The sequence below is a fragment of the Macrosteles quadrilineatus genome, unplaced genomic scaffold (assembly GCF_028750875.1).
Source record: "Macrosteles quadrilineatus isolate MER2022 unplaced genomic scaffold, UCM_ALF_1.0 Scaffold_6__1_contigs__length_79288215, whole genome shotgun sequence".
In the NCBI taxonomy this organism is placed as follows: domain Eukaryota; kingdom Metazoa; phylum Arthropoda; class Insecta; order Hemiptera; family Cicadellidae; genus Macrosteles; species Macrosteles quadrilineatus.
Window position 1 is genome coordinate 34,642,812 of NW_026542599.1, and position 20,689 is coordinate 34,663,500.

Here is a 20,689-nt window from a genome sequence, read left to right on the forward strand (position 1 = left end):
TATTCTGCATAAAACATATTTGCTTTTTGGACCCATTCTTTTTTGTAGCAAAACCACAATCCAAAGAATTTAGTTTTGTCTTTTGTTGCAGATAGCGGTTTTCACTTCGCCTACCCTGAGGCCAAGCAGCGCCGGGGAAATACAGAAGGTTGCTACCATTCGTGACTTTGACTATGATGCTGCCTTTGAAAGGTAAAATTTTTTTGGAAAATTGCCGTGTGTGGATTCAAAAGAGTGTGGATGTGAAACAATATTTTAAACCCATTAATCAGAATTTTTTTATTCGATTGCTTCCATTCATTAGAGTAAAAAAATTCTTCTCCGGTGATTCTCAGAGACAACTCACACCACATTTTTGGTTTTAGGTAAGATGGACTTTTGCTGTTAGGTAAAATGACAAGTGTTTTAACTAAAGTACGTTTTGGGAGTCAGGCGAATTCTTCCTGTTTTCAAGTGACCTAAATCCATATTTACCTAATCACCCTAGTTCACTTGAAAATGGGAGAAGTTCCTTGCCTCACAAAAAGTAAAAAAGTTAGCATAGGAAAAGTTAATTGTACCTAAACAGGATCATATTTAAAATCTATGAGGCCCCTGGCGGCTTATACCAGAGTGGCCCATGTATTCTGATTATTTGGTAGCTGGAGCTTACGGGGTGGCCCACTCCTTCAACTCGATGAACTTAAACCTTTGTTTTCCACGATTCGATCGGTGAATAGACCAAGAAAGCTTAAGAGTCTACTAGCTAATAAATAATTCCATTTTGATTTATTAGTAATCATACTATATGGATCTGCAGGACAGACTAGTTTACTTCGGGTTAGGTAAAAAATCTCAACCTTGATGTCTCGGGCCAAAACAGGTTGTTTTGGAAAGTTTGGATTAAACAAATTGTAATTGTTATAATATCATGGGCTTAAACGACTTCTGCAATCATGGCAAACTCGTGAACGCAAAAAAATGTTCTTGGTCATGACGAAATTGTGAGCATCTTTTACGTTCAACGCAAAATAGTCTCGCGTCATAGAAAAAAATCGCGAAAAATCTTTCGCGTTCATAGCAACAACACAAGTTACATTCTACATCTCCTGCAATCACGACAAAATAGTGAATTTCTTCGTGTCCCACAACCATGGTTAAGTTCTGATTTCCAATAGAGCAATCTTTGTAGACGATCGAGAGAATAAAACAATTAGGTACTCAATGTTTAAACCCCCTAAAAGAATGTTGGTAAAATTAATTTTTCATGTAAAAAAATGTCCTTTGAAGCTCTATATGAAGATCTCTCAGGCCAGGGTCCTTGTCAACCGCCATTTCTGCCGTTAAGGAAATACATACCTGTACCTAAAACTGAAATAGTTAAGCCTATCCTTCACAATTATGACTTAAAAACACAGGAGTCATACCACACTAAACACAAATTTTCACCTTGATGATTCCAGAACAATAAGTGTACCATTACCGAGACAGACTGTGAAGAACGGTACGTTATGCATGCACCTGTTTGTGCTACCGAGATACACTACGGTACGAGAGTGGAGTGACGCAAGTCAAGCCAAGGATAAAGTCTACACCCAGGCAATGCTGTCCCACTACCAAGTGCCTTCTAGTGCTACCTACCAGCTACTTAGTGGTTAGTATCTATGGTTGTGTTAAATGTCATATATAATGGCTAAGGTGTATTTTGTCAGACGGCAAAACTTGCTACATATGTTTTAGTGAATATGAGAACTCCGCCACCATCTGGCTAACAAATGGATTAACTCATGGTGTTGTCATAACTAAACACAGTTTTAACATAACACAAAAACAATCACAAACCTATCACAGGCCTGCTTTAAGGAAAGACAAGTGGTTGTTGATAGAAAAAATTTTTCCTTTTGTATGCCCATGTATTATAATTTTATGTTTTAAAGTAGCAGTGCACTTGTATCTACTGTCCTGCCCATAGATATTAATACATATGATTAATATAGTTTGTTATGCGTACTACCAACTTTTCTCATAAGAGTAACCATCCACAGGGGGTGTAGAGAAAAAACAGCTGAGGCCAGTGACTCACATCAAGAGCAGTATTGGGTTTAACATTCTGACTGGAATCACTGCTTTGCCTCAGATAGGTATACCTGCAGAGCTTCAACATCATTTGAGGTAAATTGTATGTCAACATATAGTATAAATTAATGTCAACATTAATTGTTTGAGGCAAATAGTATAAATGTCAACATCATTTGAGGTAAATAGTATGAATGTAAAAATCATTTGAGGTATATAGTATGAATGTCAACATTGATGTTCGAGACAAATATTATGAATGTCAACATTGATGTTTAAGGAAAATGGTATGAATGTCTACATTGTTTGAGGTAAATAGTATGAATTTCAGCATCATTTTATGTAAACAGTATGATTGACAAATGTCAACATAATTTGAGGTAAATAATATTAATGTCAACTTAGTTTTAAGAAGTAATTTTTTTTTTATATTGGAAAACATATTTTGGGAGAATTTTAATAACTAGTACCCTACCTTAAAATGTTTACAGTACCAAGTTTCATAACTAAATGACCAAAGGGCTTTGAGTTATTAAGTTACTCAGGCTATTTTTACAAAATTACAAAATGGAAATAAAAAATGTAACTGGACATTTTTGACCTATTTTGGTAGGTTTATAACCTGGTAGAACCCGCTATTTTTGTGACACCCTGCACGCCTATAAACACGCTAATAAACAGGCCTCTAACTATTGATAGGCTACGTAAACAACATAAAGCGTAAATAATTCATAATGGTTTGCTCAAAAAATGTTTCACTCAAATGTGTTAAAACTTACATAGCATGAACTAACATTTCGGAATCCAGACATAAAACCCAAAACTTTTATACAGTATGGTAAGACATCAATTAACATGCTATTCTTATGGAGAAGTTAACTGTTATAGTTTGCTTGTTTATGGATATATTTTGATCAAACTTGGTAAATTTATTTAATTTATACTAAGCTAATAATATTTAGCTAAAACACATTTTTTACCCTCCCTGTAGCAGCATTCCTAGGTACTTTTTAAACCTAATGTTTTTAAAATAGACTTGAGGACCCATGCTGCTCCGCAGCGCTAAAATGAATATAATATCCGAGAAATAATCAAATTTATGATTTTTCAATTGATAATGTAAACTCTTACCTTAGCGATCCTTATTGTGGTTGTCCGATATTAATTTCGGACCCTTTAGGTCCATCTTCAGTTGGAAGTTTAGGGAGACCAAATACTTATTATAAGATCCACCCGATGGGTTTTGTAGAAATGTTGACATTTAACACGATACACATTACAGTTTACATAAATAATATACAGAGGTTAGGGATAAACACCATGGTTTTATAAATGTGGGATAACCTCACTTCAGTCAGGGAACACGTTGCCTAAAGGTTCAACAGTTCTGATTTACAGGTTGTCAGAAGAAGGAGGTTTTTTGCCCATCATTCAGATTGATATTCTAAATGACCGATTGCGAAACCTTGTGGAAATACCAGAAAACTCAACAGTCGACATTAAGTTCTATTACGCTCCGATTTCAATAGGAAAATTAAGGTAAGCTTAGGAATGTTTTTCACAAGGTCCAAGTTGTTAAGTGATATTGAGACACACCTTAAGAATTAGGTTGATTACATTAGGTTTGGCATCTAAACATGTAAAGTGTATAAAGGGAATATAAAGGAAAAACACAAGACACATTAGAAAAGTCCAATTTAATAATAGTAACCTAAAGGAAGTTAAAAAATAGTACTGGTACTTGTTTTGCTATAATTTTACACTTTTAAACAATTGATTTAGTCCTGATTTATATTGTAACTGAACATACTCTTTACTATTATTTAAGCACTAAGCAGTTTAAAATTTGAATAGATATAAAGACTACACCATTGCCTCTTTGGTGCCAAGACTGTCTGTTAGCCAGGCAAGTTCTTACAACAAAGGCTCTTAGAGTTTTGCTTCTCTTTGGATTGATTGGCTGAAAACATTAAGTCAATACCACTATTACAATTGTTGTCTTTTCGGTTGTAAAGGTTAGTTCTACATCTGAAAGAAGCGTTCCAAATGCTAAAGACCCTGGGGTTCGCTGACAAAGACATGGACGAACTAAAAGGCATCTTTGCAGACACAAATATCTATTTGCTGTGTGGAACTGTGTTCATCTCATCTGTCCATGTAAGCTCAAGTCTAAACCAAAATATTTGCGTCAGTTTTCGATAGTAACGTTATATACTTTACTTTACCTTTTAAAAGGAAAGAGGAGTACTCTTGTGGAATATGTGAAAGAGATTCTGAGATCCTCTCTTTTAATTTTTCAGAGTGTTATTTCTTTTACAGTAGAACCTCTTTAATCCGAATCCCCGTAATCCGAACGTCCACTAATCCGAACGCCTCATTGCTGTACTCTATATACAGTACAGTACTTCTTTATTGTACTGTATTTATTGATATAAGCACCATAACTGTTTCTACTGTAATGTACAGTGCTGTTTATTCACTATGTTTACTACTGTATTAAATAAACACTGTAGGTTACTTTATAAAGCATTTTTTCACTTTTCCCGTAACAATTACGATCCATTTTAGCCACGTTCAGCCATTATCATGCAAAAACCACAATATATTATGTAATCCGAACTATTCAATAGTCCGAACTACCCCCAGTCCTAATTAGTTCGGATTAAAGAGGTTCTACTGTATTTATTTTCATTGTGATACACACATAAAGATACGGTACAGTAATTTGAAGACTTCAATTTTAACTGTGACTGTGAGGCGAATGTTCATTTATTTTAAAACAAAAAGGAAATGTTGTAATGGCCTTACAAGTATAAATATCTCATCAGAATTTGGAAAAAGGAAAAATACGTAGGTTAGGTTAGATAAGTAAATGTACTAGTTAAGGAAATGTAGATTAGTTTACTTGAAAACCGGAGGAGTTCCCTTACCTCACGATACATAGTGTAATCAAAACACTCAGTGTAGGAAAGGTTTATCAAATTAAAATTATAATAGTGTTATTCTTTGCAATAATCAACTTTAAAATCAGAATTCTAAGCTGGTTTCAGAAAGAATGGTATATTACGTTACTAGTCCTGAAAATAAGTGGTTACCAGATGAGTGTGGTCCTTCCCCTGCGAGACGAAGTCTCGTACGGGATTACCATACAAGTCCGGTAAACACATTTTGGACGAGCCACGTACGATAGTTTACGCCATACTACTAAATCTGTACAGATCCTTATATATTACCACCAACTAAAGGACTAAAAATCACTAGTCATAACCTCTCGAGATGTTATGTTTTTGTTTATAACCACTCACTGCCACCCAAAATCAGTATTATCAGCTGATTGGTGTCCGGTAAAACTCATTATAGTACAATTTGACTAAGCTGGCGGCAAATAGCTTTTTTCTGGACTATATCCTTATTCCTTGTGTGGGAAGTTCTTCAAAATAGTGTAGTGTGGCGTAAAAATATTTTCAGTTACATAGTGTGTTGCTGTGAAATGCCGTTTTCATTCTTATACACCGTTTTAGTGAAACGAAATGTAGGGACAAAATTATTGTTAACATTTTTGCATATTTTATTTCACCTTCAAGTATCATAAAAGAGGAAATTGCATAGTCTATGATAGGCTCTTTTAGCTGTGTTATATCCAATGCTGCATTGCTGTGTTATGTGTGCATGCACAACAATGTTGACTGTTTCAGAAGTTTAGCGGTAATCCAATACATTTGCAACAGTATTAAATAACAATGTTCATACAGCACACTCGGAAAATGAGTTTGATGTCTCTGGAAGAAAATTGTTCTTAAGAAAAGCTTGTATCGTACTTTTAGATGTTAACTGTAAGGATCATGAGGTTCTAAGTTTGCAAAAGGAAATTTTTTGTCTAATTTTATATTGCAATTTATACTTTTTTAGTAAGAAAATGCATTTGTATTTGTAGCTCCTGTTTGACTTCTTGGCGCTAAAGAACGACGTGAATTTCTGGCGAACGAGAAAGACATTGGCAGGCCTGTCGGGGAGGACGATAATGTGGAGAGCCTTCAGTCAGTTTGTCGTATTTCTGTACTTAATGGATGAAGAAACATCTCTGCTAGTTTTGATACCTTCGGGAATTTCTACTCTAATAGAGGTAACCACATTTATTATATTCTCAATTATCGAAGTCAAATAAAAGTCAGTTTCTTTTTAGTACACCATTTCATTAATGTTTATTTAATATTATTTAAATAATATTAAAACATGTACTATTTAATCTTCACAAATAAGTTATAGCAGAAAAGATTAATCAATGAACGTGACATATATGAAATTAATCATTAACAACATTGTACATTAGAATCTTTAGGTAGTAAGATAAGTTAGTGTACATTATTTTACTTATAATTATTTTAAGAACAAAAAATACCATTGAAAGTGGAACTTGCTGATTTAAATCTTCAAGATCCGAAGATTTATAAAGTACACACAAGAATATGGTACACTGAAAATTTACTTTAAAACTATCCGTGCTGCAAGTATAACTCAACAAAAATAGCTGATAGACCTGACATATGCTGCACTCTGGGAGTCAAATTTAAAATTCAATATTAGGGAGCATTAGGCTTCGGTCCCTGAGGTCCTGGGTTCAAATCCTGCTAATCACCAATGGGTTTTATCCATGTGATAAAGCCTTGACCCTCTAGGACTAGCCTGAAGTAATGCATACACTGATTCCAGGCCCTAGCGCCCTAGGGTGTGAAAGGGACATAATAAATAGCTATTTGTGTATTTAGAGCGCAAAATACGTCATTGCTGCTCGAGAACTGTAGGAAGAACTGCTGTAGAAGCATTAGCCGAGTGCAGCCATATGTTTCAAGAGGAGCAATGGCTGTTTATGCTTGTAATAGGCATGCACACAATATTTTTCCTAACACCAAAATTAACATAATACACGGATTAACTTTTTAGTTTCATATAAATTATTTTAATTATGTTTTGTGCCCCTTTCTCAACATTTAAAGTCAAATTAGATACTTGAAATCTAATGTGACTCGCAATGTTGAGAAATGGGCCAGTGGCCTAGAAATATTCATTGTTTCTTTTTGTTTTCTTTTGTGTTAGTGTAGTGAAGTGGGATGCCTACTTTTCTAAAGGTAAGCCTGTTTATCCTACCCTTTGTCTCCTTAAAACACATTTTGGATAGATTGGTTGAAAGTTTGAGTTTGACAAGACGGAGTGTTTCTACTTCACCTCAAATTAGGTATTTTGCCTCTTTGATTATCAATTCTTTAAGACAGTAATACACACTTGGGTGCATATTTTAAACTGAATATGAATGCAAGTGATTGTAGGATGGAGTGAGATGATCTATGTATTTTGTTACTGACTAATTTCACTCATTTTAAAACTGACTGACCGACTTTTTAATTTTAAAAGCCCAATGATGAAGGACAGCTGGGACCAGTTTAAAACCATCCAAAAGCTACTCACTTTTCTTGGATTGAACCAGTATACTTTTGATTACTAGGCAAGACTTTAACCTGAGTGGCTAGGCTATGCTAACTGAGAGTCTGCTTAAGATTTGCTTATAAATAACTACAGTATGATTTTTGTGTACATTAGGTGTATTTAAATCACCAGATTATCCATGGAGTGCTAAGTGTTAAGGAACTAATTTATTTCAGATCTGGAAGGTGCAGAAGGTTGTTCCTGTGGACTGGAGACGGTTTAAGTTAAAACCTCAAAAACTGACGAAGGCTGAGAGAGACACTAGGGACTTTGACGCTGAGAGTATGAAGTATCTCTCCTACGTCTTGTATCCCCTGTGTATCGGGGCTGCTGTGTACTCGCTGGTCTACGAGTCACATAGGAGGTAATGAGAAATACCTTGTCTTTCTCCGAACGTTCCATTCGTATATGTCTTCTCTCACTAATAGTCTTTTTTAGGTTCAGCTGTATTGGATCTATAATGTTAATTCAGAGAGTTAGCTGGTCTAGGGTTAGAGCGCCAGACTTTGGTCCCTGTAGTCTCAGGTTCAAATTAAGCCAATCCCCAAAGGAGTTTATATAAGTGATAATGCCGCAACCCTGTGGTCCTAGCCTGAAATGATGTGCAAAATGGTGTAGGATGCTAGAGCCTAGGATGTGAAGTTGGGACATGAGAAAAAATGTTAAGGCCTATATTAATTTTCTAATTTGACAGCAGTTCCGAAAATACCTTACAAGTGTAGCGTTAGCTTTGGCAGTGTGTCATTTTAAAACACACATGTCTAGGGAATCCATACCATCTGCTTCAGTAGCTTTGTTGATGATTGGAACACAAACCACATACATTGAACACAAACATGTACAGCATAAAGTTGAATATTTTTTATCTGATTAACCTATTGCGGGGAATTACAATTCTCCTTCAGCAAGGACAGACCCTGTGAATGTAGCCTTTTTTGTATGTTTCAGTTGGTATTCGTGGTGCATTCATAGTTTAGTGAACGGAGTCTATGCTTTTGGGTTCCTATTTATGTTGCCTCAGTTGTTTATCAACTATCGGCTCAAATCTGTGGCTCATCTTCCGTGGAGATCTTTCATGTATAAGGTAAGTTCTGACTCATCTTAGTGGTCTAGTAAAAGTTTATTTTAAGATGTATTGTAAGAAATCTAATTAATTCTGATTATGTTCTAAATAAATTTAAGATCTGAATGAATCACATTTTGAACTTTTTAGCAGAAGTATGGGGAGTATCCATTTTTGTTTTGAGGTTGTGTTAATTTCAACCTTTCAGTCTCAGGCCAAAATCGGGATGCTTTGGAAAGATTTTATTACAAAAAATATTAATTCTTTCAATTTTAGTGTCTATGTCTGTTGCATCGTCATAGGCTTGTATTTATATTTCTTGTTTGCTTGTTTAGGCGTTCAACACCTTCATTGATGATGTTTTTGCCTTCATAATAACAATGCCAACGGCACATAGACTGGCTTGCTTCAGAGATGACGTAGTCTTCCTGGTATATCTCTATCAGAGGTGGTAAGTTGCTTCCAATGTCGTTTACTAAACATATGCCTTTCTTAACAAACATCCAATCACAAATGCACTGGTGATTGTCATAATCCAGTATTAGTAATAGTTAAGGTTTATCATTTAACTTTGAAGCAGCGACACACTCCGAGGATTGTAATTTAAGTTGAAGATGAATGAACGATGAGTGTAGAATGGAGTGAGGTTATCTGTGTAGCTTTGTTACCAAGTTAAGCTGTTACTTCAGCATCCTTTATTAAAAGTCCAGTGATCAACTGTCTGAAAAGTTGGAATTGTAAGGCAATGTGTTTTATGAATTATGCAGAAATTGTAGATGGATACAGTGGAAAATTTGTTCTGTTTGGAAAAATGTCCTAGTAATTATGGCTTGACTATTAGAAAAAAGAAAGTAGTCTATCAACACTCAACAGTTTATGATATTGTTTCTTGGCGTAAAAAATGCATTATAGCAAAGCCTACTCACGTCTACTGCCGATATGCAATAAATATATTTTACAAGCCTGTGTTTTGCTGGTCTTGGTTTAGGGGTATTTTGGTCACTCTACTCCAGTTTGAGAGCTTAAACCATTTACCACCCTTCAAAATGACTATGATTCTAGTCCAGTTTTAGAGTCTACAAAATGTTTAGTAGACTCATCCAAAGATCCACAAGACTGCAACCTTCAGATTCATGTACCAAGCTTACAAAATTAAAATTAATGAAGCCAGTAGGAGAAAGGAATTGAACACAATAGCAGGCTAACGGATTTTAAGCTATAACAATAGCAGAAATCGCCAAAAAGACGAGACAAAAAATCGGGAGCCAGAAAAGGTTACACAACTGAACAACTTTGGAAGAAATAAAAGTAGAAAACCCCAGATATGTTACATTTAGTTACACAGGACCCAGGACACAGCTGATCGCTAACAAGTTCAAGAAATATGGAGTATCAATGGCTGTCATATAATTCCTTTCTATCTGTACATTGTAACATCTGTTCAAATGTTTAGAAGTTGTTTTTGTTTACTATGATGTTAGTTTGTTTCATATTGTTAGTTCTATATCATGGTAGATTCTATGTTCAATAAAGCCTAACTAAAGGTAATTTCGTTTATAATGGTTTTATTCATTCAATCTACAACAATTTATTGAACATAGAAGATTTTATTAAAATATACATCAATCTTTTTTTTATGGAACGGATACTCAGACCTGAAAGATTTAATGCCAATCCTAATGAAGTCAATGCAAGTCAAGATTGGAAACACTGGTTTCACACTTTTGAAAACTTTATTGAAACTAGTAAAATCAGTGAAGAATTGAGGCTTAAAGTATTAACCAATTTCATTTCACCATCCGTTTATGAATATGTAAATGACTGTGAAACATACAAACAAGCAATTGATGTGTTAAAAAGGTTGTACTTGAAACCTGTCAATGAAATTTATGCACGTCATAAACTAAGAATCAGAAGACAAGAGTCTGGTGAGTGCATTGATACATACGTAGAATCTCTGAAGCGACTTTCCAAAGATTGTAACTTTAAAGCTGTCAATGCTGTATCAAGTAGAGATGAATATATCAGAGACACATTCATTGATGGCTTGCTAGTACCTCACATTCGTCAACGGTTGTTGGAAAGCTCTACTTTGTCTTTAGATGAAGCAGTTTCTCAAGCCAGATCACTCGAACTTGCTAAATATCACTCTGAACAGTACAACTTAGACAAGTGCTTACCAACAATCAACGCTGCAGCCTCAAAACCTATCACTGAAAAGAATCCATACTTGTCCAGTCCTGATCCAACACCTTCTGCTGCCAAGCCTGAATCGTATCCATCTCAAGAAAATATAGCGTGTTCACTCAATCAGACATGTTACTTCTGCGGCTTTAAGAAACACAATAGAGCTGTTTGTCCAGCTAAAGAAGCTATATGCAGAGGATGCGGCATTAAAGGTCATTACCAAAAGGTATGTAGAAAATCCAAAACACCAACTTCTACAGTAAAGGCATCAGTCCATCAGTCAAATTGTATTGCCTCAGTACCATCGTGTTTGAGTAAAGCTGTAGTCCCAGTACAATTAAATGGAGTCGATGCATACGCTCTTATAGATACTGGTAGTTCTGGTAGTTTTATCAATCAAAGCTCAGCACTTAGATTCAACATCCCTGTCATTCCATGTAATGGGGGAGAGGTATCAATGGCTTCCACAACTCTGCGTTCTTCAATAAAAGGGTACTGTAAAATCAATCTTAAATTACAAGATCATACTTACAAGAATGTGGTCTTCAGCATACTTACAAACTTATGTTCTGACATTATTATAGGACATGACATTCTAAAAAGACACTCAAGTTTACAAGTACAATTTGGAGGAAAAGAGTCGCCTCTCAACATATGTAGTGTGGCTTTAGCTAATGTTGAGCCAGTAGAACTATTTCGTAATCTATCTCCAGATTGTAAGCCTATTGCAACAAAATCTCGAAGGCACTCAGCAATTGACGAACAGTTTATTGAAAGTGAAATTCAATTACTGTTAAAAGAGGGTATTATTGAAGAAAGCAGGTCTCCATGGAGAGCACAAGTCCTTGTTGTTTCATCAGATAACCACAAACGGAGAATGGTTGTCGATTATTCACAGACAATTAATCGTTTTACAGAACTTGATGCATTTCCACTCCCTAGGATTGATGACATAGTCAACAAAGTAGCTTCATACAAAGTTTATAGTTCTATTGATCTTAAGAGTGCCTATCATCAAATCCCAATAACAGAAAATGACAAACCTTACACGGCATTTGAAGCTTGCGGGAATTTGTACCAATTCACACGAGTGCCTTTTGGAGTTCGTAATGGTGTCCCTGCTTTTCAACGTACGTTAACCAACATAATCACTTATGAAAAACTTGAAGGTGTTCAGGTCTATCTGGATGATATAACAATCTGTGGCAATGATCAGGCTGAACATGACAGGAACTTGAGCAATTTTATGAAAGCTGTTTCCAAATATAATCTTACCTTGAACAAACATAAATGCAAGCTTTCTACAGCCATGATCCATCTATTAGGTTATGTAATCAGTCATAAATCAATAAGACCAGATCCAGATCGTCTGCAACCACTTCGAGATCTTCCCATTCCAACCAACTCAAACTCTCTTCACAGAGCTCTTGGTATGTTCTCCCACTATTCACAATTCATTCCTAAATTTTCTGAGAAGGTGAGCTGTTTAAACAGAAGTTCATTTCCACTGAATGAAGAAGCTAAATGTGTGTTCCAAAGACTTAAACAAGACATTGTTAATGCAGTAACTTCTTCGATTGACTGTGATGGGTTGTTAACAGTTGAAACTGATGCATCAAATCATGCAATAGGAGCAGCTTTGACTATTGATGGTAGACCCGTAGCGTTTTTCTCTAGAACACTTACTAACTCGGAACAGAAACATTCATCTATTGAGAAAGAAGCATATGCAATAGTTGAAGCGTTAAGAAAATGGAGGCACTATCTCATAGGCAGACACTTTCGCCTTATAACAGACCAACGATCTGTAGCATTCATGTTCAGTGATCGGAATGCAAGCAAAATCAAGAATGATAAAATAATGAGATGGAGAATTGAGTTATCCTGTTATAAGTATGAGATCATTTACAGAGCTGGAAAAGAGAACAAAACAGCAGATGCTTTATCCAGGGTGTGTTCATCGATGGAAGGAAGTTTATCAAACCTTGTATCACTACATGACGCTTTATGTCATCCAGGAGTGTCTCGAATGTATCATTGGACTCGGAGTAAAAACTTGCCTTATTCACTGGATGAGATCAGAAAAGTAACTTCCTCCTGTCGAACCTGCTTAGAGGTAAAACCTCGATTCCACAAACATGAAGGACAACTTATTAAAGCTACTCAACCATTCGAAAGACTGAATATAGATTTTAAAGGGCCACTTCCTTCCAAGAGTAGAAATCGTTATCTTTTAATAGTCGTAGATGAATACTCTCGATTTCCATTCGCGTTCCCTACTCAAGACACAGCTGCTAGGACTGTTATTCTGAGACTTAAGGAACTTTTCTCAATGTTTGGAGTACCGGCTTATATTCATTCTGACAGAGGTTCATGTTTTATGTCTCAAGAACTAAAATCATTTTTATGTTCACTAGGAGTTGCTACCAGTCGTACAACAGCTTACAATCCTCAGGGCAACGGACAAGCTGAGAGGTATGTTGGTATTATATGGAAGACAATCAAACTATCACTTAAAAGTAAAAATCTGGACATATCTGATTGGGAAAAAGTACATTTAGAAGCTTTGCACTCTATCCGGTCGTTATTGTGTACTTCAACAAATACAACACCGCATGAAAGACTATTTCTCTTTTCTAGAAGATCTAGTAATGGTAAGACAACTCCATCTTGGCTCATGAATCCAGGTCCAGTGCTCATGAAACGGCCTGTCAGGAGCTCGAAATACGAACCACTCGTTGAAGAAGTACTGCTCCTTGAGGGGAATCCTGAGTATTCTCACATAAGATATGCAGATGGCCGTGAAACTACAGTGAGTTCCAGGCAATTAGCACCTGTAGGAGAAGTGTCACATCATGAAGAAGACTCAAACTCCAATCTACGACATGAAGAAGACTCAAATCCCAATCTACGACATGAAGAAGACTCAAACACCAATTTACGACATGAAGAAGACTCAAACACCAATCTACAAATAAATGAAAGAAGTTCTCAAGTTGATGCTGGACCTGAGCCTATCTTCCAAGACGAGGAAAGACTGAATCAGGACCAGATTGCTCTAAGGAGAAGCTCCAGAAGTAAACACCCGCCTTTGTATCTAAAAGACTATGTCAGCTAGGAGGGGAAGAATGTCATATAATTCCTTTCTATCTGTACATTGTAACATCTGTTCAAATGTTTAGAAGTTGTTTTTGTTTACTATGATGTTAGTTTGTTTCATATTGTTAGTTCTATATCATGGTAGATTCTATGTTCAATAAAGCCTAACTAAAGGTAATTTCGTTTATAATGGTTTTATTCATTCAATCTACAACAATGGCCTTTAGGACTCAGAACACCTTGAGTAAAATATTGCATCCACATGTAGAAGATTGTAACAAATTTGAAGCTTCAGGCATCTATAAAATAAGTTATAACGATTGTGATCATGTTTACTTTGGACAAACTGTAAACTTTATTAAACGTTTCAAAAACCATGTCTCTGCTTGGAGAAACAACAAACCGGAAAGATCAAATGTTGCACAACACTTGTTACAAAATGGCCGCTCATTAGAGAAAATGGAAGACAATGTTCTGTATTTTAAAGAATTGTAAGAAAGGAAATGTGATGAATGCTTGGGAAGAATTGTATATTTACAAGGGAAAATGTAAAAAAATAAGCTAATCAATTGTCAAGTGAATTTTGACTCCAGTTGTACTTATAAAAACTTACTGGCCGGTACTTCCGGTAGCCACTAGTATATAAAGGACGCCATTTTTGATTCTTGTCATTCGCCTATTGGAGTGTCAAATCGAAATTGATCACCACTTACCATCTTTCATATGTATTTATCATCTTGTGAGTCAACAGTATAAGAGTCAGTAAATATATTATTACTAGTGTTATTAGACGTATATATTTTTTTGTTTTTTCAGGTAATTTAATAACACTTACGATGCTGATCAAGAAGTTATTCAATGTTTAGTACCGTTGAGTCTAGGATCACGCATAATGGACTATCAGGCCGTAATCTTTTGTGTTCATTTAAATAGAATAACATTTACAATAGAATAAAATCTTACAGCTATTTTATTTATTTGGATCCGAGGGACCGATGCAGGCTGGAAATGGTTTTGGAGCCAAGCTTGGGGCTCATTTATGTTAGAGGTGTGCGAGCGGCCCAAATTTCAAGGCAAGCCGGCCTTTATTTTTGCTATCACAGAAAACGTCTGCAAAGATACATGATTTAAAATTGTTGATTTTGCCCCAATTGTGGGTAATGATATCGGTTTTGCCACAATGGTAGGAGACGATGACAATGTCTCTGGAATATGTTCATGAAGTGCTGTTACCATGAAATACATAGTTTTTTTTGTGATCATGAAAAATATTCTTGAATTCCCCGAGACTGCAGAAGACAACGGACCCCAATTTGCCGTAACCATGGAAGACATTAACGATATTGCTGTGATCGAAGATGTTAAAAAACGTTCATTATATCACGATTGCAGGAGGTAATGTACAATCTTCTATGAGCCGGTTGGACTATTACAATAAATGCTAAATAAATATTAAAAATCAATACATTCTAAAGAAATCCTTTTTCCCTGAGTTCTGAAGGCCAATATTTTAAACCCAACCTGAAGTAAAAAGTCTGACTCGCAGACTCCTATCCTTCACCTCAAAATACACACTTTTATGTTTTGGCACTGTATAAATCCAATCTAGGCCTGTGTCTATCCTAAGTTGATGACAACATGAGGTGGAGAGAGTCCCACACACTTGGAAATGTTTTCATTCTTTCATGACAGTGCATTATAACTTTTCTTAAAAAATTATTGAAATTATCTTTTTCTTGTAATTATTGAAAAGAATAGTTTTGGAACAAAATATGTGCAATCGTTGTCTATTGGATATAGCCTACGTGAGTAACTCTCATTCCAAAAATGTTATTAAATTAATGCTTGTCTTTGCCTCGTTTAGGTTGTATCCAGTTGACAAATCCAGGATGGATGAAGCTGCAATCTCTGTCGGTGAAATGGACTCTGCATCAGACGACAAGAAAACAAACTGAGCAACGATAGAAGTTCGAATTGCACTGACTGGTGATATTTTTTATAGTTTTCAATTGTTATTTATTTTACATCTAGCAAAAAAAAAATTAGACAAGTGTTTGTAATATTGTGTTATTTCTTCCTTGCGTCAAAACGCGTTAGTTATTTCCTCCTTCAGGTCACTTTCTTTAAATCTAGTCGGCAGAAAGAAATTCCTTATGATTCCTGAAGAGGTAAAAAAGAGCTAATAAAAACTTGTGGATATCATATCCTCGTGCCTGGTAATTCTGCTCCAAAGGCCAATTTCTAATTGCCTTACATTCTTTCAAATTTTACAGTAGGCTATTTAGGCCTAATTAATTAAATGATAAACAGCTGGTTGATGCAATTACAATATTAGTATAGCCTACCCCCGCCACAACAAAACTACAGACCAAGAGAATTTCTATTTGCCTCATTATAATTTCACAAAAATATGCCAGATTAATTCCCTAAGATTACATTTTTTTAGTTTAACAAGTATAAAGTTTAAAAATTCCTACCCTAAGGGTGCAAGGCGCTCTCAAAGGTCCATTTTTCTCCCTAAGAATTACACAGAATAAATTTAAAAACAAAAAACAGCTGTTATAAAAAGAGATTCATCAGCTTTATTGGGAGTAAAAATATTGGTTTGTAATATGTGATATCGAAAGCGAATAGGGACCTCTTGTTGGGAATTATCGATTTTGAGTTATATATATATTTGAATTCCTTATTAAATTCCGAATTGCTTGGTGCAAATCCCATGCATCAACGATTTTTTCTGTTAAAGTTATAGGACTTTGAAGTTTTGTTATGGAAAAGGGTCATTTTGAAAAAAAACTGTTTAGATAATTTCAAATACGGATAAAATCAGTTTTTTTTTGTATTTAAGAAATTATTTTGGTACCGTATCAAAAGAAAGCTTATAACGTCCTCTTCGGAGGCAATACCAATTTTTTTCTTAACTCACGGTAGTTTTGATTTAAATAATTGTTTTATCGAAGCATGTTGAAAAAATCGCACTTCAGAAAAGGGACTTCTTGTCGGCCCCATGTTATTTCTCCATAAGATAAGAAAAGGTACTCTTGTCGGGGCCACGAAATCTGTGCTCAGTTAACTGAATTTGTTGAAGTTCTCTAAATTTCCACTAGAATGCAGGACAATTCAATTTTTGGACTAAAGTTTGTTTATAAACTAAAGTGAATATTAGAAATGGGAGCTCTTGTCGTTAAGGCGAAATAACATTGAGCGACTAGAGGTCCCTTTTCTCAGACCGTGCAGAGGCTAATAAAATGATTTATTTCGACCTTTTACAACTTCAATTCGTTATTTTAACCGATACTGTTGTGTTCTATGTTAACAGAGCCACTGGGGCGGAGCCCGAAAGGATTTTTGAGATAAGACCATGCCTATATGTTAATTGGGAATGTGAGCTATCATCATGCCAAATTTCAGCCTAATCCGTCCAGTAGTTAATGCGTGATTGAACTCCAAACAAACACACAAACTTTCACATTTATAATATTAGCAGAGTATCCGTCCCAGAGATATCTCGTTTAGACTTAACCAACTGATAACTGGACTATCTATTGTACTTTCTACAGCACTCTTACTTGACGCAATCCATGCCTCAGTAAAATTGGGAATCGAAGGAAAAAAGTTAATGTGTATTGGATGTAATGCAAGCAATGAGCTCCCCTACTATTGAGTTACATTTGCATATGGTTGTTAGGTTTCACAGTTTTTTTATAATTATAATTGTAGTAAATTAATTGTTATGCTTATTTTACTAAGTTATTGTTCGATTTTTTATTTTTATTATGTGAAGTATGGAGAACTTTTATTTTGATTTTAAGCAGCCAAATAAGGACTCTATCACGCACAGGTCATTGTGACCCATGTGATATTTTTATTTGATTCATGTAATGCTGCAAAATAATTTGTTGTAAATAAAGAATTTCTCTCTCTCTCTCTCCGTCCTTCGTACGGGATTGGCATATAAGTGTAAAATGCTTATTGCAGTTATACTCAAGCTTTGTGTTTGCAATAGGGGAGGACACGATTTGATAAAATTTAATTCTTCAAATTTACGGTATACTATAGTATTACACATCTACCATGGCCATATTCTACCACGTCACCTAAACAATAGAGAAAAATAAATTATTAAAGATTCGTAAAATATCACAAATGATTCACAAAATTAAAAACATAAAAGTAACTGTAAACTATCCTACTTTGACAGTTCTCATTACATATCATAGTTTTTTGTTGTTGCCTAGTTCCAATTAGCTGTTTCCATAAATGCAAAAAAGTAATAGTGCTGCACCCTGTTGGTAAATCTTATAACTTTTAATGCTTTTGCATGCCATAGAACCAACTTTTTAAGTTGAAACAGCTGACTAAATTCTTTTATTCCCTTTAAATATGAATATTCATAAGGTTAACATGGGAAACTACAGAACCACTGGGGTGGAGCCCGAAAGGATTTTTGAGATAAGAATATGCCTATATGTTAATCGGGAATGTGAGCTATAATCATGCCAAATTTCAGCCAAATCCATCAAGTAGTTAATGCGTGACTGAACTTCAAACAAATAAACAAACAAACGCACAAACTTTCACATTTATAATATTAGTAAGATTATGTTGTAAAAAATTATAAAAGTAGGCCCTAATCTACAATATTTAAAAATAGATGCCGCTCTCATATTGTTTTGGTTATCGCTTAGGGTAAAAACACAATGGAGCGGCGATGCAAGATTGTAGCGGAGAACGTAGCTAAGAGTCTTTTTACCCCCGGGGGAAGTACAGTACCGTATTTTTGAATATACAGTAGGCCTACTTTAAAACTGATTCCTATCATGAGGGTAAAATATACTGATTTTGTAAATAAATTAATGAATAGTGTAAACTGTATAACACATTATTTTTTTTTTAGTTAGCCTACCTTGTTTTTAGCCAATTTCCCTATAGCTATTACCGTAGGTCTCATGGCAAGACTTGAGCCTGGGAGCGATTTATTTTAGCGAATTTCCCATATAGGGAATAAGCTATTACCGTAGGTCTCATGGTAAGATCTAGACCCGGGACCGATTTACTTTTTCGTTTTGAGGTCCCCAGAGGCCAAAAACACCATCCGTTCAAATTCATATATATATATATATATATATATATATATATATATTTATATATATATATATACTAGCTGACCCGGCGAACTTCGTATCGCCTAAGTTATAGGTTTCCCCTAAGACAGACCGATGGAAAGAAAGTACCGTTACGTTTAATTTTCAAGATGATCTCGTTCGCATCGCTCAATCACGTCTTTGACTATTAATACAACAATTACAAGACATTCCATCCCCATGTTAAAGTTGTAACCAGGTTATTAATAAAATTTGTCTTAGTTGATGTGAGCCACCTACAGATTGCGCTGACCTAAATTACTGACTTCTGCCGATTACATGATGGTTTTTACCTAGTCAAACTGATGGAATGACTTATTATGAGCTATAGCAACTGTTGTGACCCATCAACTATGTCAGTAACAAAAAATAAGGTACAAAATAGATTTTTGGACACTAGCGCAATCTGTGACTGGCTCACACAACTACATTCTTTTTTAGTAAAAAATTGGTGACAGCTGTTCCATATAGATGGGATGTCTTCTTCTGTATCCAATAGTCAATGATCACGTCCTGGTTGAAGTTCGTTCGCTACGCTCACTCACCTTTGGGTTGGGGCTCGTTCGCTACGCTCACTCACCTTTAGGTTGGAGCTCGTTCGCTGCGCTCACTTGCCTTCAGGTTAGCTCGTTCGCTACGCTAACTCGCCTCCAGGTTGAAGTTCGTTCGCTACGCTCACTCACCTTTTGGTTGCAAATTAGCTGTTGTCATAAATGTAAAAGAAATAATAGTGCTGCACCCTGTTGGTAATCCTTGTAACTTTAATGCTATTGAACATCATAGAACAGAACCAACTTGTTTAATTGAAACAGCTGTTAAGATTCATTAATTCCATTTCTCATAAGGTTAACATGGGAAACTCCAGAGCCACTGGGGCGGAGCCCTTTTAAGAATTTCCAAACGGGAAATAGTTTACGTCCGATTCGCATACCTACAGAATTTACACACCAAATTTCATAACGATCGGTGAAGTCGTTCTGGAGGAGTTTGCAGACAAACACTGTGACACGAGAATTTTATATATTAGATATATATATATATTTATATATGTGTCCGTTAGCGCGATAACTCGAGCAAAATTGATCCGATTTTGATGAAATTTGGTACAAACGTGTAAACCTACATTTATTCGAACGAGTTCGCGAACCAGCATAATCGGACCATGGGATCAGGGGTTTATGGGGGGTTTTATGGGGTAAAAATGGGTTTTTCTCATTTTTGACCCTAAAAACTTAACATTTCTAAATTTCTCTCTAGACCATTTTGAAGAGCTTACTTAAAAAAACAAATAATTTAGTATATTGAAGTGTTTTTGAATGTTCATTGACTACGGAGAAAATTTAAAAAATTGTAAATTTGAAATTCCCATGTTATTCTTATGGAGAATAAATAAACTGTTCTAGTTTGCTTGTTTATGGATATATTTTAATCAAATTTGGCAATTTGGTTTATTTCATACTAAGCTATCAATATTTAAATTGAAAAAAACACATCTCAACATCTTCCCCGTAGCAGCAAACCTTTAACTACTCACTAAAATTAATGTTATTTAAATAGGAAATAAATCTGAAAATTTATAGGGAATATTTTAGTAGAAATCGAGCCGGGTAAATGGAAATTCGCTTAGTATGCAGGTTTGCTGCGACGGGGGTATTTTTGT

The 20,689-nt window shown here is 35.3% G+C and overlaps 1 protein-coding gene across 1 annotated transcript; it reads left to right on the top strand.

Moving 5' to 3' along the window:
• Positions 1–92: 92 nt before the first annotated feature.
• LOC128997076 (lipid scramblase CLPTM1L-like) lies at positions 93–15,891 on the top strand. Its single transcript, XM_054422656.1, has 10 exons — positions 93–192; positions 1,443–1,633; positions 2,025–2,151; positions 3,454–3,594; positions 4,071–4,212; positions 5,990–6,178; positions 7,713–7,900; positions 8,485–8,620; positions 8,935–9,050; positions 15,750–15,891. The coding sequence occupies exons 2-10, from the start codon at positions 1,495–1,497 to the stop codon at positions 15,838–15,840; spliced, it is 1,269 nt and encodes a 422-aa protein (XP_054278631.1). The 5' UTR covers positions 93–192; positions 1,443–1,494; the 3' UTR covers positions 15,841–15,891.
• Positions 15,892–20,689: the final 4,798 nt, after the last annotated feature.

Excerpts from the sequence above, each read along its gene's own strand:
- LOC128997076 (XM_054422656.1), top strand. The coding sequence starts at position 1,495 with ATGCACCTGTTTGTGCTACCGAGATACACTACGGTACGAGAGTGGAGT. Across the intron at positions 3,595-4,070 it reads ATTTCAATAGGAAAATTAAG|GTTAGTTCTACATCTGAAAG; the intron begins GTAAGCTTAGGA and ends TCGGTTGTAAAG. Across the intron at positions 4,213-5,989 it reads TGTTCATCTCATCTGTCCAT|CTCCTGTTTGACTTCTTGGC; the intron begins GTAAGCTCAAGT and ends TTGTATTTGTAG.